Genomic DNA, 27,447 nt, shown 5'->3' with positions numbered 1-27,447 from the left:
GGCTTTTAAAAAACATTATACATTCAGACTGAAAAAGCTATCTCCTCGGGAGTCATTTTGGGCAGCTTGCCTGACCCTGGGGGGAGGTCTCTGGAGCGAGTTCTTGCATAGCTTCAGTCTATCTTAGTGGGGCTTATGCATGAGACCTTCCCACTAGGCCATGCTCCCGAGACCCTAGTGCAAAAGACTATTTTCTGTATACAGTCATGTTCCCATGTAGAGGAAGAAGCGGAGTCAACTGTACTGGGAGGGGAAATGAAGATACTTCTAGTAACAGTCCATCCTTTGTGGATCCACCTGGGCAGGTGCGTCGCAGGTTGGAAAATGCAAAGAGGTGGCACATTTTGCCCCCCCCCAAAACCCAGCGTCTGCCTACCCACCCACTTGCCCACCCTACGGGTGCAATGTGAAAATGGGCTTCCTGTGCTTGCTGAATGAAAATGCAGCCACGTTCTCAAAGACAGATGGGAGCACAGCTCAAACTCAACTCCCTGGGGAAAGTCCAGAGGGCCTGATAGGAACGTGCAGAGGGCCACATTCGGCTCCCACTCCCCACGGCTTTAAAGGCAGTCTGTCCCACCTTCCACGGGGGGTGGAGATAGCAGGGGGCTTTGGGAAAGAAGACTTTCCAACCAGCCTCACTACCGCCCTGGGCGGGACGGAATGAATTTCATGGGGAATTTAAAAATCCTGGCCAAAACAACCCAGGCGGTTTGTGCCGATATCAAGAAAGCAATAGATCACCTGCAGTTCACCCCACGACTAGGGGCAGATCCACTACGCACCTCTGAAGCACATGACTTCCCCCAAAGCATTCTGGGAACTGTAGTTTAAGCACCCTGTAGGTCTGTCAGCGGGGGAACTACAGTTCCCACAGGTCTTTGGGAGGGGGAGTTTTAAAACGTGGGCTGAATGCGCTTCGAATGCCTGGTGCGTGTCTGAGATTGGACTACCGAGCTTGCTTTTCAGAGCTGGTTGCGAAGACACCCTTCTTCCACTGGACGGGGGGTCGAGGTGAAAAAGTAGAAGTGTCCAGACTGGGTGGGGGCCAACCCCGGGTTCAGAAAGACGGTCTGACCCCCACTTGCGAGCATGTGACCAAAGGGTGTCCAATAGCAGGCTGGAGATCAAGCGACACGTCCTTCCACTATGTGAACAGAAGCCCTTGACACCCACAGGCAACCCCCCCCCAAAAAAAACACCCCCCCATCCCCAGTCCTGATATGTTGGGCTGCTGCCTGCAAGAGAAGAACATTCAAGGCTGTCGGAGCCCCTGCTAAGTGCGAGAGGGGCGTCTCCAGTTGTATCTTGACCTTTGGGGGCGACGCCAAGCGTTTCTGCCACGCCCCCGCCACGGCCTGGCATAGGGGTGGGCTCCTTCGCGTTGCTCGTGGGGGTGGTACTGTATGAACTCGGGGCGCCGCCTTCGCCTGGAGCGCCCGGCCAGTGTGGGAATAGGGGAGCCGTAGGGGTGGGTTTCTGGAGGAAAGCAAGAAAGGGGTCAGAGTGGGGAAGCAGAGCGGGCACAGAAAGTAAAAGCAGCAGGATCTCCCAGAATCAGCTGCACAATTGAGACATGTGAGCTCAGGATGCAGCCCTCTGGAGGCTTAGGAAATGTATGTACCGCTTTCAGCAGCTGAACTGGTTACCAGTCTCTGTTCTAGGCAGGGTGGAGAAAAATCAATGGTTTTGTGTGTGTTTTAAAAAGGATTTTTTTGATTTAATAAAATAATAAAATGCTTTGTAGGGGAAATCTTTCTAAAGATAATTTTCTATTTAAGTTACAGTATAGTCCAAAGGCTATACATCAGGAAATAAGGATTTGTTTTAAGTTTTTCATGTGCGCTAAAACTCTGTCTAAGTTGCTTTATCTGCTTAACCCCCTCCTCTTATATTTATGGAATGCTAACTGTATTTTTATGGGACGCGGGTGGTGCTATGGTGTAAACCACTGAGCCTAGGGCTTGCCGATCAGAAGGTCGGCGGTTCGAATCCCCGCGATGGGGTGAGCTCCCGTTGCTCGGTCCCTGCTCCTGCCAACCTAGCAGTTTGAAAGCACGTCAAAGTGCAAGTAGATAAATAGGTACCACACCGGCGGGAAGGTAAACAGCGGGTGCTTGTGCGGGTGCGGGTAAATATGCTCTCACAGCCATCTCCTGCCACTTCTGTTTGCGCAGCGTTATTTACTCGGCTGAGTAGAGCGTGCTCCAGCTTCTGAAGGCTTCTGAAGCTGTGGGTCGCTGTTTCATGCTGAGCCAAGGACAAGAGATCGCCCGGCTTACTGGCCAGTGAGCTGGAGCCAGCTGGGGGCTTGCAAACTGCCCCCGTTTCCTTGGCTGCATCGCAACAGTGGGCTCCTAAACGTATCTCAGAGGGACAACGGGGGTTTGCAGGGACATACCTGGGAAAAAGGGGCCGTTCCAAACCCCACCCCTGTGGCTGAAGGAACCATTCTGATGGTCACTGAACTGAAGGTCAGGAGTGAGCTGTCCATCATCGGGTGGACAGTCGTGACAGTCCAATCCGCCTCCTGGCCCATCGTCGTATGGATTGCTGTGGTGCTCAAACGGCGGGTGGGCAGGAAGGAGCCAGCCATGCTGGGCCGAGGGATTCTGGGGATTGTATTCGAATCCAGCCACAGGTCTGTTGCCATAGGGAGCGCCATAGCTGTCAGGGGCTTCTCTGTCCACACAGAGCTGCCTGGTAGGAGCGTCACCAGCCAAGAAGAAGTCACGGCACACTGGGGGTGTGGAGGGCAGCTGAGGGGAAGCTGGCTGATGTGTGGCGGTCCCGTTCCAACCAATCCCTGCAAAGTGAGAGGCCATTATTCTGGGGAGGTGGGGAGGGGGAAATCACACCTGTCGTTCTTCGCAAGAAGCTCAGCTCCAACAGCAGGATCTGTGGGGTGGGGGCAGCCCCTCCTTCTCTCTTAATCTCAAGGTCATGGGTTCTAAGCCCCACCTTGGGCAAAGGACTTCTGCATTGCACGGGGTTGATCTTGATGACCCAAGTGTTCCCTTCCAATGCTATAATTCTAGGATTCTAGAGCCATTACCCCAAGGGGCACAAAGGATGACTTCCTGGTCACACACTCACACACAACCCCCCAAAAGCAACTCTCATGAGTCCCTGGTCCCAAAAATTTTTACACATCACTTTGGAAGACAGGCAAACTAATGCCAGTGTACTGGAAGAAGCAAAGATCACCAGCGTTGAAGCAATGATTCTTCAACATCAACTTCGTTGGACTGGTCATGTTGTGCGGATGCCTGATTATCGTCTTCCAAAGTGACCACTCTATTCCGAACTTAAAAATGGAAAGCATAATGCTGGTGGTCAACAAAAGAGGTTGAAAGACTCTCCCAAGGCAAATCTTTTAAAATGTAGTATAAACACCGACAATTGGGAAACACTGGCCTGCGAGCGCTCCAGTTGGAGAACAGCCTTTACCAAAGGTGTCATGGGCTTTGAAGACACTCGAACTCAGGGCGCAAGGGAGAAACGTGCTAAGAGGAAGGCACGCTTGGCAAACCCTCACCGTGATCAACTCCCGCCCGGAAACCAATGTCCCCAGTGTGGAAGGACGTGTGGGTCCAGAATTGGCCTCCACAGTCACTTACAGACTCACTTTTAAAAAATCTTACTTTTTACAGTCTTACACGGCAACGAGCGATCGCCAAAGAAGAAGCAGCAGCAAGTGAAGCCCCAAACCCCCCTTCTCAAAAACTCTTTTGCAGCTATAGTCTTCCGGACCTTCTGAAATCTCTGCCTTCCACCCAGCTCTTCACCTGTTCTTGAGCCACACGCTCACCTGTGCCCGACTTCCTCTTCTCAAGCTCGACTCCCCAGGAATCAGCAATGTAGGTCAGCAGGTATCTGGTAATAAACCGGTGAGCCAAGAAGTTCCAGTGTATCCCGTCTTCAATGCGGAGATGGTCCACAAAGCGGAAGAAGAAATGAAGATCCAGGACGTCGAACCCGTAGCTGCGGGCGAGGATGGCGCCATAGAAGTTGGCTTCAATCACGTCCACGGGGGTCGCTTTTTCTACATCCTGCATTATTTATTTATTTATTTTATTTCATAGCATGCATACAATGCTTGATTGTGTAAAAAAAAAAAAAGTCCCAAACCGTCTACAAAAAAGATAAAATAAAATTCATCAATAGGAAAAATTAAGCACAATAATGCAAGACTTTCAAAAAGTTAGACGCGAAAGACTAAAAAAAAATAAGATTAAAATTCACATCAATTTTCTAAGCATCTGGGTAAGCAATAGGTGCCTGCCTATTGATATCAGGCAGGTGGCTGAAAAGAATATGGATATGTCCATATTTAAAGACTATTTACAGAAATACGGCAAAATTAAAGAAGTTTAGAAAGAGACTGGTATTAAACAATTTGACTTTTGCAAAAGTTGTTTTTAAGATTGTGTGTAATATATTATTATGAAAAAGCAGGTAATGTTAAATCAGAAGGATTTGCTAAAATAACAAATTAAAATAGAATGCAAAAAGGGAGGCGAGAGGAAGTCAAAGGAACAAGTTAATGAAAGGACATTTTGGAAAGTTTAATTTTATGTGCTGTTTTTTTTTTCTTGTACGTGTTTGATTGTTCATCTTTCTTTCTTGTTTCGTATTTTTTCTTCTTTGTATTTGTGTAGTGTGTAGTGGTTTTTGTTGTTATTGTTATTGTTGAGTTTATTGTTAAAACCTCAATAAATATAAATTAAAAAAAAAGAAAAGAATATGGATATGTCATCGGCCTGGGATCAAGAAGGCAGGGAGTTCCAAAGTGCCACATTAAAAGATCGAGTTCTTACAAATGCGGAAGAAGTACTAATGGTATACCCTTCAACATTTCTCAGATGAAAATAGGGACATCCCATAAATAACAACACTTTGGAAGTCCCAAGCCCCAAGGAGGTTAGATTGGCCTCAGCCAGGGCCTTTTCAGCACTGGCCCCGACTTGGTGGAACACTCTGTCACAAGAGACTAGGGCCCTGCGGGATTCAACATCTTTCCACAGGGCCTACAAAATTCCGCCTGGCCTTTGCGGATGGACTCAACAATCCCCCCCCCATTTATTTATTTATGGAACCCCTTATAAGGGATTTTGCATATACGTTTTCCCTCGGCTCTTTTTGCTGGCCCATGTAGGACCAGCATGGATAGTTGATCCCAGTGAATATCTGACGTTTTCTCCCCTTATGGCTTTATAGGCTACCACTAAAACGAGGCTGCATTTTACACTGCATTTTAAACTGTATTCTAACTTATATTTTAATCAACTGTTTGTTTGGTTTTTGTTTTGTTTTGATTTGTTTTTAATGTTTTTACTGTATTTATATTCGGTGTTAGCCGCCCTGAACCCGGTCTTGGCCAGGAAGGGTGGGGTAAAAAATTATTATTATTATTATTATTATTATTATTATTATTATTATTATTATTATTATTATTTATTTTAAGAAGGATCAAAAGGGGAACACCAGGAAATAATCTTAACTAAGAGATTCAAACGAATCTGCAAACTATAGTGAGGAGAATCTGCTCTGCTGCATCCCTTACTTGCATGAGTGAAAGAAGAATAATACTTATTCAATATATCCTTTCCTACAATCTTAAACCACGGAGCCTAGGACTTGCCGATCAGAAGGTCGGCGGTTCGAATCCCCGTGAAAGGGTGAGCTCCCGTTGCTCGGTCCCAGCTCCTGCCAACCTAGCAGTTCAAAAGCACGTCAAAGTGCAAGTAGATAAATAGGTACCACTCCGGCGGGAAGGTAAACGGCGTTTCTGTGCACTGCTCTGGTTCGCCAAAAGTGGCTTAGTCCTGCTGGCCACATGACCCGGAAGCTGTACGCTGGCTCCCTTGGCCAATAAAGTGAGATGAGCGCCGCAACCCCAGAGTCGGTCACAACTGGACCTAATGGTCAGGGGTCCCTTTACCTTTACCATATCTCCCTCTCAGTCTCCTCTTCTCCAGGCTAAACATGCCCAACACCTTCAACTATTCCTCATAAGGCTTAGTTTCCAGACCCTTGATCCTATTGGTTGCCCTCCTCTGCACACATTCCAGCTTGTCAATATCCTGATGAGCGCCGCAACCCCAGAGTCGTCCGCGACTGGACCTAACGGTCAGGGGTCCCTTTACCTTTACAATCTTTAACATTCCCACATGTTGGAGGGAGAGCGCGGGCATAGCTGTCAACGTTTCCCTTTTTTAAAGGGAAATTCCCTTATTCCGAATAGGATTCCTCGCAAGAAAAGGGAAAAGTTGACAGCTATGGGCTAGGGGACAGGTTGACACCCCACCCCACCCTGCCCTGGGTGGGAGCCGGCCCCCCAGTCACCTCAGCTGAGCAGTAGTCTCCCTCCATCTCTTTGTAGAGGGCTCCAGAAGGCTCTTTCCGTATGGGGAGGGCAGTGTTCCAGATGGCAAGGCAGGTCTGAGGAAGGACCTGATCCAGCCTCTCAAAGAGCTTCTCCAGGTTGAGCCTGTACTGCCTGATGGCCTTCGGCAGCCGAAGCTTCCTGGCCACCTTCTCTTGGTACCTGCATGGAAGAAGGGAGACCATCAGGATCTTGGTGGGAAGACACAAAAGGATAACAGCACTGGTCTTGGCCAAGAAAGCTGAAGGGTGCTGAGGTGGATTTTATTTAAATCAAATTGATTTAAATCGTGAGTCAGTAAGACTTGATTTAAATCATTCTTTTTTACAGAAAGACTCATTCTTGCTGGTATAACCTTAATATTTACAACCAGATGGAAGGTTTTGTTTTTGGAATAATAAAATTTTCAGAGTAGTTTTTACAGTTATATCAAAAGTTACCGATTTGGTTATAACTATTAGAAATACACAGACAGGTAATTATGAAATTGTTGGAGGTTTCACTGTTTATATTTGGACAACTTTTCTGCTGTGCTTTACTGGAAGGAGGAAAATAATCATTTCCTTAATAAAAATTTAAACAATTTGTTTAACTAAAACGTCAGATACTGAATCCTTATGAAAGTTACTATAAAATATCTTACAAGGTAACAACAACCATGCGCGCACACACACACACACCTGGTCTCATGTTCCCTTGATTTTCAAACCTGGACAGATGTGAGTATAAACAAAAGGGTATTTTCCCAATTCTCCATCCTCCAACATGGGATCATCTTTGGTAATCAACCAAATAAAAAGGCTGTTTTGGAGACCACCCATGGAGGAGTCTGCCCACCACATCTCTGCATGACTAACTGCTCCAGCGGTTATTTTTTAAGGAGAGGGAAGCACAGTTTTTCTGCTGAGTCCATGCATAAAGCAGCAACAAAAGCATCCCAAATCTCAGCTGATGCAGAGACATATGAGGTTTCTGGTCAGGGATCAGCAACGAAGGGCTGGATAACACAAGGCAGAGGCCGCAGGATCACAGCAAGGTCAGTCCATCTGGACAGCAAGAGCCCAGCACCCAGTTTCCAAGCGCAGGTCAGCCAGATATCTCAGAGAAGCCCACACATGGAAGCAGAGGACCCTGGTGCCACAGTTAAGCCCCCCTTACCTGTTGAGGTCCCAGAGGCAGGAATTGAAGATGACCACGTCCGGTTTCGGCTCTCTTTGGAGGTCGTCCAAGATTTCCTCCACGTAGTCCGAATAAACGCGGGGAATGAAGTAGCATCGCACCAAGTGGTGATCCGAGCGGAACTCGCGCACCTCCTGGTATCTGTTCCCGCAGCCTAACCCACTATATTTCACCAGTTTATCGTTGGCAAAAGACGGCTCTCCCTGCAAGTAGAGATCAGGATCATACACAAGGACTCTTTTGCAAGCCCCTTGCGGCCAACCAACGCATTACTACGGGACTGCCTCTCCTGGTATGCCCCGCGGAGGACCTTAAGGTCCACAAATGACAACGTTTTGGAGGTCCCAGGTCACAAGGTAGTTAGGTTGGTCTCAATGAGGGCCAGGGCCTTTTCAGTACTGGCCCCGACTTGGTGGAACGTTCTGTCACAAGAGACCAGGGCCCTGCGGGATTTGACATCTTTCCACAGGGCCTGCAAGACAGAGCTGTTCCGCTTGGCCTTTGGTTTGGACTCAGTCTGACCCTTATGTTTCCCTCCCCTTACGGTCTTGATCTATCAGCTACTTTTAAAATGAGGCTGAATTTTAAATTGCACTTTAACCTGTATTTTAAATTGGGTCCCGTCCCCCCATTATGTTTTTACTGTGATTTTATTGGTGTTAGCCACCCTGAGCCCGGCTCTGGGCAGGGAGGGCGGGGTATAAATAAAATTTACTATTTACGTTACTACTACTCTTAGAAGTCTCAGTCCAGAGAACCACAGAATGAGGGGGTCTCGGTTGGTCAACAGCCACCTAACCCCCCTGTTTCCATCCTACTGCCGAACAGAACTGTCCAACAAGTCGGACTCCCCCCTCTAAGTTTAGACAGCGACTGCTGTACCTGAATAAAAGGAGTTGCCCAGAAGGAGAAGTTATTGATCAGGGAATACGGATCCAGTTCTGCCCTGAACTGGGGCAGCCAAGCACAAGCTTGCACAATTATTGCTTGTGCAGCAGCTGTCCATGAGACATTTAGGTTTGACTGTTGTGCTCCCTTCCAACTCTAAAATTCTAGGATTCTATGAAAATACTTTAAAGAAAAAAACCACCTTTTTCTTCAGCTGATCAACAGTGAGAAGCTTGTCAGCCTGCAGGATGGAGATCAGGTCTTTGTATATCGATCGGTAAACTAGAATAGGAAGAAAACATGTCTTGTCGAGTAAGGCTGCATACAAACATTTTATTCTAGAATCTATGGAGACCAAATACGAGGGTTTTTTTATGTAGTCCGCACACAATCTAGAGCAGGGGTCAGCAAACTTTTTCAGCAGGGGGCCAGCCAACTGTCCCTCAGACCTTGTGGGGGGCCGGACTATACTTTGAAAAAAAATATGAATGAATTCCTATGCCCCACAAATGACCCAGAGATGCATTTTAAATAAAAGCACACATTCTACCCATGTAAAAACACCAGGCAGGCCCCACAAATAACCCAGAGATGCATTTTAAATAAAAGGACACATTCTACTCATGGAAAAACACACTGATTCCTGGACCATCTGTGGGCCAGATTTAGAAGGCAATTGGGCCGGATCCAGCCTCTGGGCCTTAGTTTGCCTACCCATGATCTAGACCTATTGCATATTTTCCCCCTCCAAGAAGCACTTCTGGAGAAACTGGGCTCGTTCCAAAAACGAAACGCCCTTCTGGTGTGATTCTGCATTACCCTGCATAATCCATTTGAAAACAGATTGACAAAGATATAGATTGCAAAGGAAACTTCAACTGTGTTTCTGCATGTAACCAAAGCGGCATGGAATACCGACAAATGAAGAATGGCTGATGAAAATCATGGAATATGCAGAATATGTTAAAATTGGCAGCTCTGATAAGAGACACAAATCTAGAATCTTTCAAGGAGGACTGGAAACTCTCTATGGTCTACTAAAAAAATAATTTTTCAAATGCGAAATTTAAGGGGGGGGAAATAGAATATATTAAGAAACCTATTTAAGAGGGTGAAATGGGACATGATGGAATTTTAATAAGCAATTGTATGCAACTGTGTTTATAAACACTGAGGATGGATGAGCAGGAACTCATTTGTATTATAGAATTATAACTGTTGAGTGATAAATGGTGACTCTGAATCTTGAAATAGAGTCATACCTCTTGTTATGTTTGCTTCAGGTTAAATCTTTTCAGGTTGTGTCCCGCGGCGACCCGAAAGTACCGGAAAGAGTTACTTCCGGCTTTCGCCGCTCGCGCATGCGCATACGCTCAAAATGACTGTCACGGCTAAAAAATTGGCCGCTGTTTCTTTAATGCTTAAAAAGTTGGGTCAGCATGAGTCAGCGGCCTGCACCAGGTTGTATATATAGAGTGAGAAATGTTAGTTTTTGTTTGGGTTGGTTGGTTGGTTAGTGAAATCTGGTAGTGTGGATGTGTACAGTTGGTCAGTCGTTTTTGAAGAGTCTTTTAAGAATAAAAGCAGAAAGCACTCTGCAAGGATACTCTTCTCGTGGACTCTTTTATGCCGACAAGGGTCCGAGGACCAGGCTGTGGTGACAAAGGGAGGTCAGAACCTTTTTTTTTTTTTTTTTTTACAAACACTGACAATGCGCAGAAGTGGTGAATTGCGACCCGCACACGCGCAGATGTAGGTTGCGTTCTGCTCAAGCTGTGAACGGGGCTCCGGAATGGATCCCGTTCGCAACCAGGGGTACCACTGTAAAAGAAAAAGAAATGGGGGGAGATTGAAATCACCACTTCCTTTCTCGTCGACCTGTGTCACCGTGCAGGCAAGGAACGGTTTGGATAACCTAATGAGCTTTTAAAGTGTCTCAAAGTGGCACAACCACTCTCCTAGAAAGCAGGATCTAGAGTCAACCCAGATTGAAAGGAACATATTGAGCACAAACTGATCTGGAGTGGGGAGCAAACAGATTTCTGCACCGCAAAGGCTTTGGGGCAGTGGTTCTCAAAAGGTGCAATGCATCACACTGGTCTGGCAGGAGAGCACAGCAAGTGTCGTGGGAAGATTCAATGGCAAACAAAGAAACATTTAAACATTTCAGTACAGTATGGTATCAAAATAAAAACTTTCTGGGGGTGATATGCAACCAGAAACAATATCCCCACGTCTCTTCAAGGGCACTGGCTATTCTTCTACAGTTCTCCACAACATATTGTTGCAAACAATATGCAAACATATTGTTGCAAATCCCTATTTTCAACCATGATGAAAGATCAGAAAAGAGAAAGGCTTCTTTGTGTCGAGGGGAGTTTGATGGTCTCAAATTAGACCAAGATTACCCAGGGCTGGGACGCGGGTGGAGCTGTGGATTAAACCACAGAGCCTCAGGCTTGCCGATCAGAAGGTCGCGGTTCAAATCCCCGCAACAGGGTGAGCTCCCGTTGCTCGGTCCCTGCTCCTGCCAACCTAACAGTTTGAAAGCATGTCAATGTGCAAGTAGATAAATAGGTACCGCTCCAGCGGAAAGGTAAACAGCGTTTCCCTGCTGCTCTGGTTCGCCAGAAGCGGCTTAGTCCTGCTGGCCACATGACCTGGAAGCTGTACGCCGGCTCCCTCGGCCAATAAAGCGAGATGAGCGCTGCAACCCCAGAGTCAGCCACGACTGGACCTAATGGTCAGGGGTCCCTTTACCTTTACCCAGGACTATCTAGCCCAGGGCTAGGCAATCTAAGGCCCATGGGCTGGATGCGGCCCAATCGCCTTCTCAATCCGGCCTGCAGATGGTCCGGGAATCAGCGTGTTTTTACATAAGTAGAATGTGTCCTTTTATTTAAAATGCATCTCTGGGTTATTTGTGGGGCACAAGAATTCATTCATTTTAATATACAGTGGTACCTTGGGTTACATATGCTTCAGGTTACAGACTCTGCTAACCCAGAAATAGTGCTTCAGGTTAAGAACTTTGCTTCAGGTTGAGAACAGAAATCGCGTGGCAGCAGCAGGAGGCCCTATTAGCTAAAGTGGTGCTTCAGGTTAAGAACAGTTTCAGGTTAAATACAGACCTCCGGAACGAATTAAGTACTTAACCCGAGGTACCACTGTATATTTTTCTTTCAAAATATAGTCTGGCCCACCACATGGTCCGAGGGACGGTGGAGGGTCCATGGCTGAAAAAGGTTGCTGAGCACTGATCCAGCCCAAGCCCCAGCAATGCAGAAATATGCAGCTGTCCCATACAGGGATCAAACCTGCAACCATGGTGTTATCGGCACCATGCTCTAACCAGCTGAGCTATCCAGGCAGAGAAGCACATTTACAATTTTATTTTGGGAATGATTTGTGATCTCACGTAGCTGCATTGTTTAGATAAATAGATGCTGAACAAGGGAAAGATGAGAGGGGGTTGTTTTGGCATCGTTTGGTACAGATGCCCTGTAGCAAGTGAGTGAGTGTTGCACTTCCACGATAAATGCCCACTACAGAGGCAACCGCAATAAGTTTTTCTTGCAAGGACAGACCCACTCTTGACTCCAAATCATGTCTGCACCAGTCCAAGAGGATCCCTTGGGATCATTCATCGGTGCAAAGGGGGCGATGCTAAGTTGAAGGAGGCACAATCACCCACATCTCCCAAAGATGTGATGGGGATGAATGTCCTGTGTGAGTGTCTGGAGGCGGTTGGAGGATGGATAGCAGCTAATGGATTGAGGTTGAATCCTGACAAGACGGAAGTACTGTTTTGGGGGAAGAAGAGTTTGGATTTGATATCCCGCTTTATCACTACCCTAAGGAGTCTCAAAGCGGCTAACATTCTCCTTTCCCTTCCTCCCCCACAACAAAGAGGTGAGTGGGGCTAAGAGACTTCAAGAAGTGTGACTAGCAAACCCCCAACAACTAGGAACTCTTACAAGTTACTAAAAATGCTAAAAAACAGGGGTCTCTACGACATTTGGGGTGAGCAAAACCCGGGAGACATCAGCCATACATTCCAATCGGGACGCCATGATACAGTGTCCAGACTGGACAGCATTCTACTCACACAGGGTCTGATCCCCTCAGTAGAATCAACAAACATAGGTAACATTAAAATCACAGATCATGCCCCAGTAGAAGTTATTGTTAAAATAGGAGAAGGAACACAAACCACCCCATCATGGTCCTTCAGTCCCATCCTAACTACAAACAAACAAATTAGAGATAGTCTCACAAAAACCCTTCAAAACTACTTCAAGGAAAACGATGTAGACAATATAACAACCCCCCTCCTATGGGACGCAATGAAAGCGGTCACCAGAGGAGCTTGCATAAAAGAGAAAACATTCCTTAAAAAACAAACCTCCTCAAAAATTAGCAAAATAGAACAAGACATCACAGCCCTCTCATCACGCTACAAACAAACAGGATCTAAAAAACTCCTCAAACTTATAGAACAAAAAAGGAGAGAACTAGACTCCCTAGAAATTAACAAAACAATGATCAACATTCTATACTCTAAACAACGTTTCTACGAATATGGAGGGGAAAACTCCAGATTACTAGCAAATAGAAGTAGGAAAAAAGCACTCAAAACAAGAATACACTGCATCACCAAAAGAGACGGCAACAAAACATTCTCCCCCGAAGAAATAACCTCAGAATTTGCAGAATTCTACTCCAACCTATACACCTCCCATAACCCACCAGAGAAGGAAATCAGAACATTTCTAGCAGGACTGACCATGCCTACCCTAACTGATGAGGAACAGGAATTCATGGACAGCCCTATCACCCCAGAGGAAATAGATGCGGTCCTCAAAAACCTGAAACCACACAAAGCCCCAGGCCCAGACGGCTTCACAGCAGAATTCTATAGGAAATTCAAAGAACCCTTGATGCCTTACATGACCCACCTATTCAACAACATCATAAAAGGGGGTCCCATCCCCAAAACCTGGACCCACTCCAAAATAGTCTCCATCCCAAAACCACTAAAAGATAGCCTCAAAGTAGAATCATACCGCCCAATCTCATTAATAAACCAAGACTACAAGATATTCACATCAATCTTGGCCAACCGCCTAAAAATCTTCCTACACAAGTTAATAGCCCCAGACCAGACTGGCTTTGTCCCTGGCCGCAATATAACAGACCCATCAGGAAACTACTGAACCTGATCGAACACAGCAAGGCAACGAAACTCCCATTGACAATTATGTCCTTAGACATCCTCAAAGCCTTTGATTGCTTAGAGTGGAAATACATATTAGCAGTACTAACTAACATGAAATTTGGCCCCAACTTCCTACAAATCCTCAAACAAATATACTCCCAAGCCTCAGCAAGATGCAGAACTAATAATATGGATTCTAATACTATGGCTATCCAAAGAGGCACGAAACAAGGATGCCCACTGTCTCCCTTCTTATTTATCCTGGCTCTGGAACCCTTAGCAATCCACATCCGAGCAGCCACAGACATCAAGGGAGTGGAAATAAAAGGCAGAACCTATAAATTAGGGCTCTTTGCAGATGACCTAATGGTCACAACACCAGACCCCATAAGCACAGCAACCTCCCTAATCAGAGAACTCAACACATTTGCAATGGTGTCGGGCCTACAGGTAAATTTTACAAAGTCAGAAGCTATGTGCTTCAACACCCCTCCTCACACCAAAAAAGAACTCACGAAGGTCACCAAAACAAAACTTTGCCACACCAAGTTCAGATACCTAGGGGTACAAATAACCAGAAACCTCAATAAATTGCACCACCACAACTACAAGCCCCTGTGGCGACAAATTAACAAAGACCTAAAGAGATGGAATAACATGAATTTCACTCTCTCAGACAAAATAGCCATGATCAAAATGACCACACTCCCAAAACTAACCTACCTATTCCAAACCCTCCCAACCTGGATCCCCTCAACCCAACTTCGCAGTTGGCAGAGAAAACTACACTCTTTCATCTTCTCACATAAAAAACCAAGAATAAGCCCCAAATACCTGCACCTCCCCACCTCAGAAGGAGGATGGGGAATCCCCAACATAGAAGCATATTACAATGCCAACCAAATATGCCATATAATCCCATATATACTAGAAGATGAGACAAAACAATGGGTACACCTAGAGAGGGACACAATTGAAAATACCTGCACCACAACATACCCACTCCTCCCAAACAAACTAAAGAAAATTCCCACAACACTTAACAGGTACACACAGACCATGCTCAAAGCATGGAAAACACAAATAGGCAAACTATCCCCCAACCCCATCCCCACTAATCCCCCTGGCGTACCACCCATTATTCCACCATGCAGCACAAAACCTCCAGATAAAAACCTGGCGAACCAAAGGCTTATATCGCCTAATAGACTTTTATAAAAATAACAAACCCTTGTCAACACAAGAAATACAAGACCAACTAGAAGACACCCAAATGCCCTGGTTAACACAACACCAACTACATGCCCTCTTAAACAACCCAACAGTAAAATCAGCAGCAACTAGGCCCCTGACAACCTTCGAAAACCTCCTCCTAACAACAAAGGGAAACGGTAAAGGGACGGTATCCGCAATATACAAAATACTACTCCAAAACCCCGCAAATCCCCTAGACGCAATCAAAAAACAATGGGAGAATGACATAGGCTATGAGATTAACCCCACTCAATGGACCAGAATGTGGTCTAAACCCCCCTTTAAATCCATATCAACGAAAAGAAAAGAACTCACACTGAAACTCACCTACAGGTGGTACCTAACACCAAGGAAACTAGCGCTAATACACCTAGGAACCTCACCAAAATGCTGGAGAGGGTGCACCTCCACAGGCACATACCTCCACATGTGGTGGGAGTGTCCCAAAATTCAACTATTCTGGACAACAGCCATACAAGAAATATGTAAAATAACTAAGCAAGTAATAGACATCACCCCAGAATTGGCCCTACTAAACATCTTCCAAGACAACAATGCCCATTTACACCACAAAGAACTCATAACCCACCTGCTCTCAGCAGCCAGAAACACCATAACCAGACACTGGAGAGACCTGTCAGGAGTAAGCATGGACCAATGGTACCAAATAGTATGGGAAACAGCCCTACTAGAAAAATTAACTAATAAACTGAAACTGACACGGGGACAAACAGAAGAAGACGCCTTCACCCCGGTATGGCTCCCCTTTATCACATACACAGCCCAACAGGACAATGACAATAATCCACCAACAGCATACAAATCAATATGGCTAACCTGATCCAAAACACACACACACCTCACTCACACACGAAAACAAAGATCACCACAGCCAATCACAAGCAAACAATCACACCCTAGGCCAACCCCAACCTCTCTCACCACCAAAGGAACACAAGTGAACAACACAAGCAACGCTGACACCAAACTCTACATACATTAAACATAATAGAAACACCGCCACCCGACCCCACCCCCATCCATCTTCCCTCTCTCCACCCCCCCTTTCTTTTTTCTTTCTTTTTTCTTCTCCCCCTAATGCCTCAACAAATGAAACGGATTTGTAAAAATGTTACACGGAAGTAGAAGAAAAAATACGAGGCACTACACTTCTGTAAAACAAGAAAATCCTTAATAAAAAATATTTTAAAAAAAGAAGGGTGACTAGCCCAAGGTCACCCAGCAGCTGCATGTGGAGGAGAAGGGATGTGAACCCGGTTCGCCAGATTACGAGTCTACTGCTCTTAACCACTACACCACACTGGCTCCCTCACCAGATTATGAGACAGGGGGACAGGGGGCGGGCAGGTGTGGGGGACTCCCTAATCCTGAATGGGGTAATTGAGCCCCTGAAGGACCAGGTGCACAGCCTGGGGGTCATTTTGGACTCACAGCTGTCCATGGAGGCGCAGGTCAGTTCTGTGTCCAGGACAGCTGTCTCCCAGCTCCATCTGGTACGCAGGAGGAGACCCTCCCTGCCCACAGACTGTCTCGCCAGAGTGGTGTATGCTCTAGTTATCTCCCGCTTGGATTACTGCAATGTGCTCTACGTGGGCCTACCTTTGAAGGTGACCCGGAAACTACAACTAATCCAGAATGTGACAGGTAGAATGCTGACTGGCAGTGGCCGCTAAGACCACATAACACCGGTCTTGAAAGACCTACATTGGCTCCCAGTACGTTTCTGAGCACAATTCAAAGTGTTGGTGCTGACCTTTTTTTAAAAAAAAATAAGATATTTATTAAGATTTTACAAAAAGTAGACAAGAGTTTACAAAGAAAAATAAAAAGAAAAATACAGAAAAGAAAAATACAGTAATCGAAAAAGTAAAAACACATAATTAAAAGAAAAGAAAAATTTAAAAATAAATCCATTTTTATATCTTTTGCTTCATTTGCTAGTTTCCTTGACTTCCACCCGCCTCCCCTTTTTGTATTCCCATTTACAAAATCAATTCAGCAAATCCTTGGCCTATTTCATTTATCTTAGCTCTTTATCTTGACATATTTATAATTGTTTTCATCCTTTGTCAATCTATTTTTAACATATTCTTTTTAACTTTGTTGCTAACACCTCTTATTTTCGATCCAACGTCAAATTAACATTCAATAATTTTACAATATTTCTGCAAATAGTCCTTGAATTTCTTCCAATCTTCTTCCACCAACTCTTCTCCCAGGTCACGGATTCTGCCAGTCATTTCAGCCAGTTCCATGAAGTCCATCAACTTCATCTGCCATTCTTCCAGAGTGGGTAGCTCTTGCGTCTTCCAATACTTTGCAATAAGTATTCTTGCTGTTGTTGTCGCATACATAAAGAAAGTTCTATCCTTCTTTGGCACCAATTGGCCGACTGTGCCCAGGAGAAAGGCCTCTGGTTTCTTCAGAAAGGTGTACCTAAGTACCTTTTTCATTTCATTATATATCATCTCCCAGAAAGCCTTAATCCTTGGGCACGTCCACCAAAGGTGAAAGAATGTACCTTCAGTCTCCTTACATTTCCAACACTTATTATCGGGCAAATGGTAGATTTTTGCTAGCTTGACTGGTGTCATGTACCACCTTTATATATCATTTTCATAATATTTTCTCTTAAGGCATTACATGCCGTAAATTTCATACCAGTGGTCCACAACCGTTCCCAGTCAGCAAACATAATGTTATGTCCTATATCCTGTGCCCATTTAATCATAGCAAATTTAACCGTCTCATCCTGCGTGTTCCATTTTAACAGCAAGCTATACATTCTTGAAAGTATCTTAGTTTTGGGCTCTAACAGTTCTGTTTCCAATTTTGATTTCTCCACCTGGAAGCCAATTTTTTTATCCAAATTAAAGGCCTCTCTTATTAGATAGTAATGAAGCCAATCTTGCACTTTGTCTTTTAATTTCTCAAAGCTTTGCAATTTCAACTTATCTCCCTCTTGTTCCAAAATTTCCCAATATTTTGGCAATTTGGCCTCCATATTGGGTCTTCTCAGAGCCTTTGCTTCCATTGGTGACAACCACCTTGGAGTTTTGTTTTCCAATAAGTCTTTATACCTTATCCAGACATTAAACAATGCTTTCCTGACAATATGGTTTTTGAATGCTTTATGTGCTTTAACCTTGTCGTACCACAAATATGCATGCCACCCGAAAACATTATTAAAACCTTCTAAGTCTAAAATGTCTGTGTTCTCAAGAAGTAGCCAATCTTTCAGCCAGCAAAATGCTGCTGATTTATAATAAAGTTTAAGGTCTGGCAGGGCAAATCCGCCTCTTTCCTTTGCATCAGTTAGTATTTTAAATTTTATTCTGGGCTTCTTGCCCTGCCAGACAAATCTAGAAATATCCTTCTGCCACTTCTTGAAACAGTCCATTTTGTCCACAATTTGTAATGATTGAAACAGAAACAACATTCTTGGCAATACATTCATCTTAATAGCTGCAATTCGACCCAACAAGGAAAGCTTCAGATTTGACCATATTTCTAAGTCTTTTTTCACTTCTGTCCTACATTTCTCATAATTGTCTTTAAATAAGTTCACATTTTTAGCCGTCATATTAACCCCTAGGTATTTTACTTTCTTAACTATTGTTAAATCTGTCTCTTTCTGAAACCTCTCTTTCTCAAGTGGTGTTAAGTTTTTCTAAAAGTGTTGGTGCTGACCTTTAAAGTCCTAAACGGCTTCGGTCCTGTATACCTGAAGGAGCGTCTCCACCCCCATCGTTCAGCCCGGACACTGAGGTCCAGCTCCGAGGGCCTTCAGGCGGTTCCCTCACTGTGAGAAGCAAAGTTACAGGGAACCCGGCAGAGGGCCTTCTTGGCAGTGGTGCCCACCTGTGGAACGCCCTCCCGTCAGATTCAAGGAGATAAACAACTATCTGACTTTTGGAAGACATCTGAAGGCAGCCCTGTTTAGGGAAGCTTTTAATGACTGATGTTTTAATGTACTGTTAAGAGCGGTAGACTAGTAATCTGCTGAACCGGGTTCGCTTCCCCGCTCCTCCACATGTAGCTGCTGGGTGACCTTGGGCCAGTCACACTTCTCTGAAGTCTCTCAGCCCCACTCACCTCACAGAGTGTTTGTTGTGGGGGAGGAAGGGAAAGGAGATTGTCAGCCACTTTAAGATCCTTCGGGTAGTGATAAAGCAGGATGTCAAATCCAAACTCTTCTTCTTTTTCTTCTTCTAATCTTTTGTTGGAAGCCACCCAGAGTGGCTGGGGAAACCCAGCCAGATGGGCAGGGTATAATTTATTATTTATTTATTTATTTATTTATTTATTTATTTATTTATTTATTTTAAAGATCTCTGTTGTTGGGAAGCATTTGCTGGTAGTAATGCAGAGTGGCAAATGATGGGTTGCATATCCTCAACAACAAAAAAGCTTTGAGGTTTTAGCAAGCAGATGGATTGAGCACGATAAGCAGTTAAGAAGCACATCATCATTCAGCCACAAGCTAAGCATCGAGATCTGCAAGCTACAGTGTTTCCGCAGATCATGTTTCCAATTTATCAAGATAGAAATATACAGAGAGGCAGTTTGAAAGAGGAAGTGAGGCTGCGCTCGAGAGATGGAGAGGCAGAGAGAGGAGGGAGGGACGCGCCGAAGGACAAGGGCAGAGAATTGTTTCCATACTCCCGGCAAGAGAAAAGGCACCCAGCCTGTGTTTCGAAGGCCAGGAATTGTTGCAGCTGAGGAACAAACCACATCCTAATTGCCACATCGAGAAGATACTCACTGGAATCGCCCATGATCACAACAAACTTGTTGTGGAGCAGCTGCTGGGCTTCTTTCGAGGAGAAACTGTGGGTTTCTACCAAGGGGTGACTTGTCATGGTTGCGTTCGCGGCGGAACACCTCAACCAGGCCGGTGTTTTCTCCTGCAAAAAGGAAACAAATAAGGACAGGGAAGACAAACAAGGAACAAAAAAAAAACCTCCCCTGCCTTTCGGAAGGCATAAAACTATTAGCCCTGCAGCGAAATGTCTCGGCTTGTGAAATGTCTCAGCTTTCCGTCACCTATCTGCCACAGGAAGGACCGTATTAAAGGGTTTATTACCCCTTTGGGGGTCTCCCCTTCAGGGCAACAAAAACTGGGACGGGCTCACCACTGGGCAGCCCACTTTCTCCAGCATCCCTGACTTTTCTCCCCACCCAGTAAAAGGTGCATACACTGGAGCACGTAGATAGACTCTGAATGTGTCTCCCACTTGGGTCCCCAGCCGTTGTCAAGAGTACAGCTCCCACCACACCAATGGCTGTATGCTGAGAAACTATCTCCCGACTGCCAGGAGGCCAGCACAGCTGAACTTTGTTTAGGCTCAGAGACCTTGAGATCAAAAGACTTCCTCTCCCTTCTCACGCTGCTCTGACACCTACCAGGCTCTTGAGTTGTAAATTACTTTGATAGCCTCCTGAACCTTTTCACACCCAATCCACCCTCAAGCTGTGCCAGGATCCGCAGATCAGATAACGTCTCATCCTGCCTAGAGTCAGGATGTAATTGACTCACACTTCTAAAGACAGGGAGTTTTACAGTTAAAGAGACCAGATACCCATTTCCCAGAAGTCCACCGTTTCAACTCTCCCGCAATGCTTCACTCCTGCGCGAACCAACGTTTGACATACCAAAATTTCCCAGCTTCGCTACACCAGCGGTCAGGGAAGATGGGAGTTGTAGTCCAACAACAGCTGGGGAAACCAGAGATTAAGAAACACTGGTCTGGTGAGTCTGCACAAAGCATTAAACAGCCTTCCACAGACCAGGCGTTCTTTCTTGATAACCCAGCTGATAACCTCTGTTGTTGCTGCCAAAATGTTCCTTCTGGCCCTGCACACTTCTGCACAGTGGCAGCTCACTAACACTGCCCACCCCCAACCAAATTTGGTGGAAGGTTTGAGCAAAGCATTTAGCACCGAAGCTGCAAATAAGCAGGAAGTCAGCTGTTTTGAGCTCACTTCCCTTTCTCTATAGAGCAGCTGCTGGCACCTCTGTCTTGGCTGCTAAGATGTTATCTCACATCTCTGTTTGTCTGGGGGAGATAAACCACAACCCAAGGTTCAGCTGTAACTCTCAAGTAGGGCTCTGCAATATCAGGCTTTCAACACTGTGATATGCCACCAACTAAACATTGAGATATACTGATATATCACAACGTCTGAGCTGGTGGAGCTGGTTTGGAACTTTGGTTTGGTGACATATCACCAGCTAAACCACTATCATTCTGCCCAGACACTGAGGTCCAGCGCCAAGAACCTTCTGGCAGTTCCCTCCCTGCGAGATGTGAGGTTACAGGAAACCAGGCAGAGGGCCTTCTCGGTAGTGGCACCTGCCCTGTGGAACACCTTCCCACCAGATGTCAAAGAGAAGAAGAACTACTAGACTTTTAGAAGACATCTGAAGGCAGCCCTGTTTAGGCAAGTTTTTTATGTTTGATGCTGTATTGTTTTTAATATTCAGTTGGAAGCCGCCCAGAGAGGCTGGGGAAACCCAGCCAGATGAGCGGAGTATAAATTATTATTATTATTATTATTATTATTATTATTATTATTATTACTACTACTACTACTACTACTACGCAAAGCACCCTGCAAGGCCACAGCAGGCAAAAGAAATCCCCTGCTGTCACTGTGATGTCAGGTGATTTGACGAGTGGCAAATCAGCAACATGGAGTAGACCTGTTGAATCAACTTAGCAACGTTCATTCATTTCACCGGGTCTACTCAGAGTGAATTTTTATTGATTACCACCCAAAGTGCCCCTGCCTTCAATGGGTTAGACTCCTTGCAAGGCACACACAGTATGGCAGTCACCACCACCATCATCATATTTATTCATACTCTGCCAATCTGGCTGGGTTGCCCCAGCCACTCTGGGTGGCTTCCAACACATAGAAACATAATGGCTCTCGGGGTCCCTTCTGATTCTATGAGTCTAGAGTTGTTGCCGTGGAAGATTTTGTGGGAAAGACTCCCACAAAACGACGGTTAAATGACACCCCAAATCCCAAGTCCCCAGCACAGCCTCTAACGAAAGCCAGGACAATGACCTTTGGCACAGGCACCTTACATACAGAACAGCAGAGGCTCAGAAAAGCAGTCTATAAAATTGTAGCAATAAGCGGATCCCATGTTTCCTCTGACTATCCAATACAGAATCAAATAACTGCTAAAATTCACCAGTTTGACCGATTTCCTTGGTTCCAAGGCCAAATGACTCCTCTGGAAGAGGGGAATCCATCATCCCTTAATGATAAGGTCACATACTCCTTTCCCCTTGTTGCAGGAATTTATGTATAAGTTGGGGGAGGTTGCCCCTCCAGAAGATACCATGCACATGCAGCCCACTACCAAAATCAGCACAATCACTTTTGAGACTTGTCCCCACAAAACACTTCTTCACAGTTTATTCAAAGGGCCTCTGCTGCATGATACCAAATGTAACAATTCACTGATAGATGTACCTATGTGCTGGCTCACTGGGAAAACTTCAGAAATTCATGTAGATATGTGAGCTCAGCTACTCAGCAGCCCCTCTGCCTGAGTGATAATCCCTGGCCTCCTGATACCTGAGTGCCAGACAGGTAGCCATTCCAGAAATAACAAACCCAGATGAAGACAAAAGGGTGTGATGAACTTGGCTGGGAAACAGGGAAATGTAAAGATCTCTTTTGTTACACTTGATGGGTGTTTGGTGGGGGTGAAGGAGAACCATGGGGCAGGGTCCAGGATGCTCAGATTACTGCCACCAGACCTCCCCTTTCATGATGTAACCATGATGTATTAGTGATGTAGTTTGGGGGTGTGTAACATGGGGATTGGGACGCGGGTGGCGCTGTGGGTAAAAGCCTCAGCGCCTAGGGCTTGCCGATCGAAAGGTCGGCGGTTCGAATCCCCGCGGCGGGGTGCGCTCCCGTTGCTCGATCCCAGCGCCTGCCAACCTAGCAGTTCGAAAGCACCCCCGGGTGCAAGTAGATAAATAGGGACCGCTTACTAGCGGGAAGGTAAACGGCGTTTCCGTGTGCGGCTCTGGCTCGCCAGAGCAGTGATGTCACGCTGGCCACGTGACCCGGAAGTGTCTCCGGACAGCGCTGGCCCCCGGCCTCTTGAGTGAGATGGGCGCACAACCCTAGAGTCTGTCAAGACTGGCCCGTACGGGCAGGGGTACCTTTACCTTTAACATGGGGATTATCAGCTAATAAAAGTTTGGGGGCTCTTTTGTTCGGGGCTTCCATCTTGTTCCACCTGGTGGCAGGTGGGAGTCCTGTCGCAACAGTCTTCAATAAATACCAAGCCTACTGGCTGCTGTTTTGCTCTGGTATTCCTGACTGCTGTTCAAGGGGGCCCTCAGATTTCTCTGCTAACACCCTCCATAAGGTGTGAACTTAGCCACACAATGGGAGGCAGGAGGCCATCAAGGGCAGCACATACCCCAGGCAGAAACCCATCAGGATGGTGGATTGAATCCTGATACTTCCAAAGGAGAAGCACAGGAAAGCCTTAAAGCTAGGGGGATGTGTAAATATCTTTATTGTTCCTTGGGGAAGAGGAACTGGGGTTATTGACAGGGGTGGGTGACGGGCTCATGTTTCTACATGCCAAACACTCCTACTTTTTGACGTATTTGTGATGTATCAATGATGCTGTTGAAAAATGTATCATGGGAAATGGAGAGAGGTCTTAAAAGTCCACACAACTACATGCTCGGGGGTTCCTACTCTTTGTGTATTTGAACCTTGTTGCAACAAATAAAGATCAGGTCTACTGACCACTGTTTGCTTCTTCAACTTGGTTGCAGAACCCTCCTTTTGCTGACCAGAGAGACCCGCGGGGAGTGGCACCCCCACGGAGTAAATCCACACCCCAGGACTTTTCCTTATCCGAGCCCACTGGAAATGCAGGAAGAGTTAGTGTACAGAGCAGGAGGGCGTGTGCATCAGCTGAAAGGCCCCAGAATGTAAATGACAAATCCTGCATTGCCTCTATGCAAAACTTGAATATATACAAATATAGACACACACACACACACACACACACATTTTTGCAGTGACCAGCTGCTAACAGTAGCATTTTCAGTATTGCTAATCTTTCCCAACTCTACAGCTCGATGAACTCTCGACTGAACTGAATCAAAGCTGGCTGATCTATTTCGAGTCCAGTAATTTCATATAACTTTCAGGTCGCCAGCAGGGTGGGGAGGGAGACTAAATGCTCAAGTTATTGAAAGTTAACCACACAAAGGAATCGGATTACCTGAATTGCTTCCCCCAGGCCACAGGCCATAACAAATCGTACATTGATTCAGATGTCAAAATACTTAAGGTCCAAATACATATACAAATGCCTCTTTGCACTAAAAGGTACAAACGATAAAAAGTGCTCTCTGCTTACAATTCAACTGTGCTTAGATTATGTTAATATTATTTAATAGATTAGGAATGCTGTAGTACTTTGTGACCCTTACATTATAATGTTGCAATTGTGCTGATTAGCTTATTGTTTTAGAAGAAGAGTGGGCTGAGAGTCTTCAGAGAAGTGTGACTGGCCCAAGGTTACCCAGCAGCTGCATGTGGAGGAGCGGGGAAGCGAAGCCGGTTCCCCAGATTACGAGACTACCGCTCTTAACCACTACACCACACTGGCTCTCTTTAGTTCTTTTGTCACAGAATTCAGTTGTTTTAACTGATTATTTGTTAATTGTTCTATATGCTTTACGTCGTCAATGTGATGTTCTAGAATTTTATTGCTATTTACTGTTTATAAACCATTTTGCGACTTTGGGGGATGAAATGCCACATGTTGTTGTCATCCATCTGTCTTGAGAGATGTTTGAGACAGACAGATGCCAACAAGAAGAAGGATGAGCTGCTTTTCATTCACAAAATAGCAGCATAGATATATAAATCATATCATTATCTGTTTCTTTGTTCTTTTAACTGGGCATGTCAGGGATTGAACCAGGGGTTTGGACATGCAGTGGGTATCTTCCACCCTGAGTAATAATAATAATAATAATAATAATAATAATAATAATAATAATAATTTATTTATACCCAGCCATTCTGGGTGGTTTCCAACAAAACACTTAAATACAATAACCTATTAAACATTAAAAGCTTCCCTAAACAGGGCTGCCTTCAGATGTCTTTTAAAGTTTGGTAGTTATTTTCTCTTTGACATCTGGTGGGAGGGCGTTCCACAGGGCGGGTGCCACTACCGAGAAGGCCCTCTGCCTGGTTCCCTGTAACTTGGCTTCTCACAGTGAGGGAACCGCCAGAAGGCCCTCAGAGCTGGACCTCAGCGTCCGGGCAGGACGATGGGGGTGGAGTTGCTCCTTCAGGTATACTGGACCGCGGCCGTTTTGGGCTTTAAAGGTCAGCACCAACACTTTGAATTGTGCTTGGAAACGTACTGGGAGCCAATGTAGGTCTTTCAAGACCAGTGTTATGTGGTCTCGGCGGCCGCTCCCAGTCACCAGTCTAGCTGCCACATTCTGGATTAGTTGTAGTTTCCAGGTCACCTTCAAAGGAAGCCCCACGTAGAGCACCTTGCAGTATAAATTTATTATTTATACCCCGCCCATCTGTCTGGGCTTCTCCAGCCACTCCGGGCAGCTTCCAACAAAATATTAAAACACAGTAACACATCAAGCCTAAAACGCTTCCCTAAACAGGCCCCCCAAAGATGGCCATGCAAACAGGGGGCAATTTCAGGCATGGCAAGATGCACTCGCTGAAATCTCCTCTTCTATACAACCATTAAAAAGGTCCAGTGGTCCCATCCACTTTTGCAGTTGGGTACCACGCATATCCCACTTTCCCCGAGAAACGACCAAAGCATCCCCGCCGCCCCCCCCCCCATAATTCTAAGGTGTCAAAACCCAAAAATGTTCATAAATACACAAAGTGGGCGCACACACAAGGGTACATAAACCATATTCTGACCCAGAGATGAAAAGAAGATAAAGTCCCTACCAGAGAAGAATGGCAAATTGAATTATTGGACTATGATGAAATGGCGAAACGGACCAGAAAGCTCAGGAACCAAGAAGACCAAAACTTCAATAAGGAATAGGAGAAATTTATAATTTAACTTGGAGATAAACTGTAAACAGATGGAATTTTTTTGATTAGAGTAGCCTCTGCTTTTAATTTTGTAGTCTCCTTACCTTACTTAGCGGATCGTGCAAACCACTTTTCTGAACAGTGCTTTTGGTAGCGCAGGGGGCACTGAGGATGAGTTTATTGCAACCGAAGCAGGGGTCTGAAAAACTTCGGGAACCGCTAGGCTTGGTAGTGTTTTCAGTCTGTTTGGACAAGATACCAGAGTTTGCACTTTTTAAAGACCTGCAGGACCCTGGGCAACTGTCCAGCCCAAAAGCAGTCTGTCTGCAGTGAAACTAAGCCCTGGGCAAGCCCAGACTTGTCTGGTGGGTGCCTGTATCCCTAGACCACCTTAAACAATTATTATTATTATTATTATTTTACATTGCAAGTATTTCCAGAGAGTTTCCACTCTCAGTGCCCTTCCCAATACAATCCCCAGTCCAGATTTTGGGTCAGTGTCCTCAACGTGGCACCCAGGGTATTGGCTAATCAGGTTATTACTCGCCAATGTGCAATTAAATCCCTGCTAAGAATTCCCCCATGCATATTTTCCTGATTGCATTTTTTTTAAAGGGAGGGGTGTTTTAAGCCCCCAGACACAACTGGAATTTATCCCGGCCCAGCAGAAGCACAGGATGTCTTTTATTACTTACTTATTCCTAAAACAAATATTTATGTACCGCTGCATCATAAAGATACATCGCAGCAGTTTGCGACAATAAATACAAAACCGAAAAATAAAACCAAAACAAGTTAGCAAAAACAAGTTAAAAGCAGAAATAAATTAAGAATGAAGATAGACCACAGTGGGGGATGATGTATTCATACTTTTCGACCAGGGCTTCCCCAAATTGGGTCTCCAGCTGTTGTGGACTACAATTCCCATCATCCCTGACACCTGGTCCTGCTAGCTGAGGTGGTGGGAGTTGTAGTCCAAAAACAGCTGGAGACGCAAGTTTGGGATGTTTTATCCATACAATCAAACACCTTAACAGCAAATAAGCTATTCCAGCAGAAGTCCTGCTTGCAGGTGTGATAGGAATTTTGAGGTCTTAGATATATGTTAAATGTTCATAAGTGTACCAACCAGGCACGTACATAGATCAGCACAGGAAGACCGACCTGGAACCATTTTTAAACTGTCCCAAACTGACCAAATGTTTTATCTGCAAGGTCAAAGGAAAATGGAAAAGCCTCCCCATTTATTGTCCTTTCCTTCACAAATCCTGTCTGTGTTTGAATAGGGTGAGCCTGTGATCTGGCTCAGGAACTAAGTATTTATCATTACTAAGTATTTATCATTACAAAAGACTGGCCAGGCTCCCCAGGGTATCCAATCAAGTAAGCAGGCAATGCTTTTGAATTC

The 27,447-nt window shown here is 45.4% G+C and overlaps 1 protein-coding gene across 1 annotated transcript; it reads right to left on the bottom strand.

The window, feature by feature from the left end:
* Positions 1–300: 300 nt before the first annotated feature.
* LOC128420630 (PC-esterase domain-containing protein 1A-like) lies at positions 301–26,782 on the bottom strand. The gene is made up of 9 exons (XM_053402309.1): positions 26,762–26,782; positions 26,144–26,374; positions 19,714–19,855; positions 8,658–8,737; positions 7,547–7,770; positions 6,349–6,550; positions 3,812–4,052; positions 2,402–2,806; positions 301–1,479 (listed from the first exon to the last, which is right to left on the bottom strand). The coding sequence occupies exons 1-9, from the start codon at positions 26,780–26,782 to the stop codon at positions 1,277–1,279; spliced, it is 1,749 nt and encodes a 582-aa protein (XP_053258284.1). The 3' UTR covers positions 301–1,276.
* Between the last annotated feature and the right edge of the window lie 665 nt (positions 26,783–27,447).

This window comes from Podarcis raffonei, chromosome 9 (assembly GCF_027172205.1).
Source record: "Podarcis raffonei isolate rPodRaf1 chromosome 9, rPodRaf1.pri, whole genome shotgun sequence".
Classification (NCBI taxonomy): Eukaryota; Metazoa; Chordata; class Lepidosauria; order Squamata; family Lacertidae; genus Podarcis; species Podarcis raffonei.
Note: the sequence above shows the minus strand (reverse complement) of the source record. Positions and strands in the feature narration are given on the sequence as shown.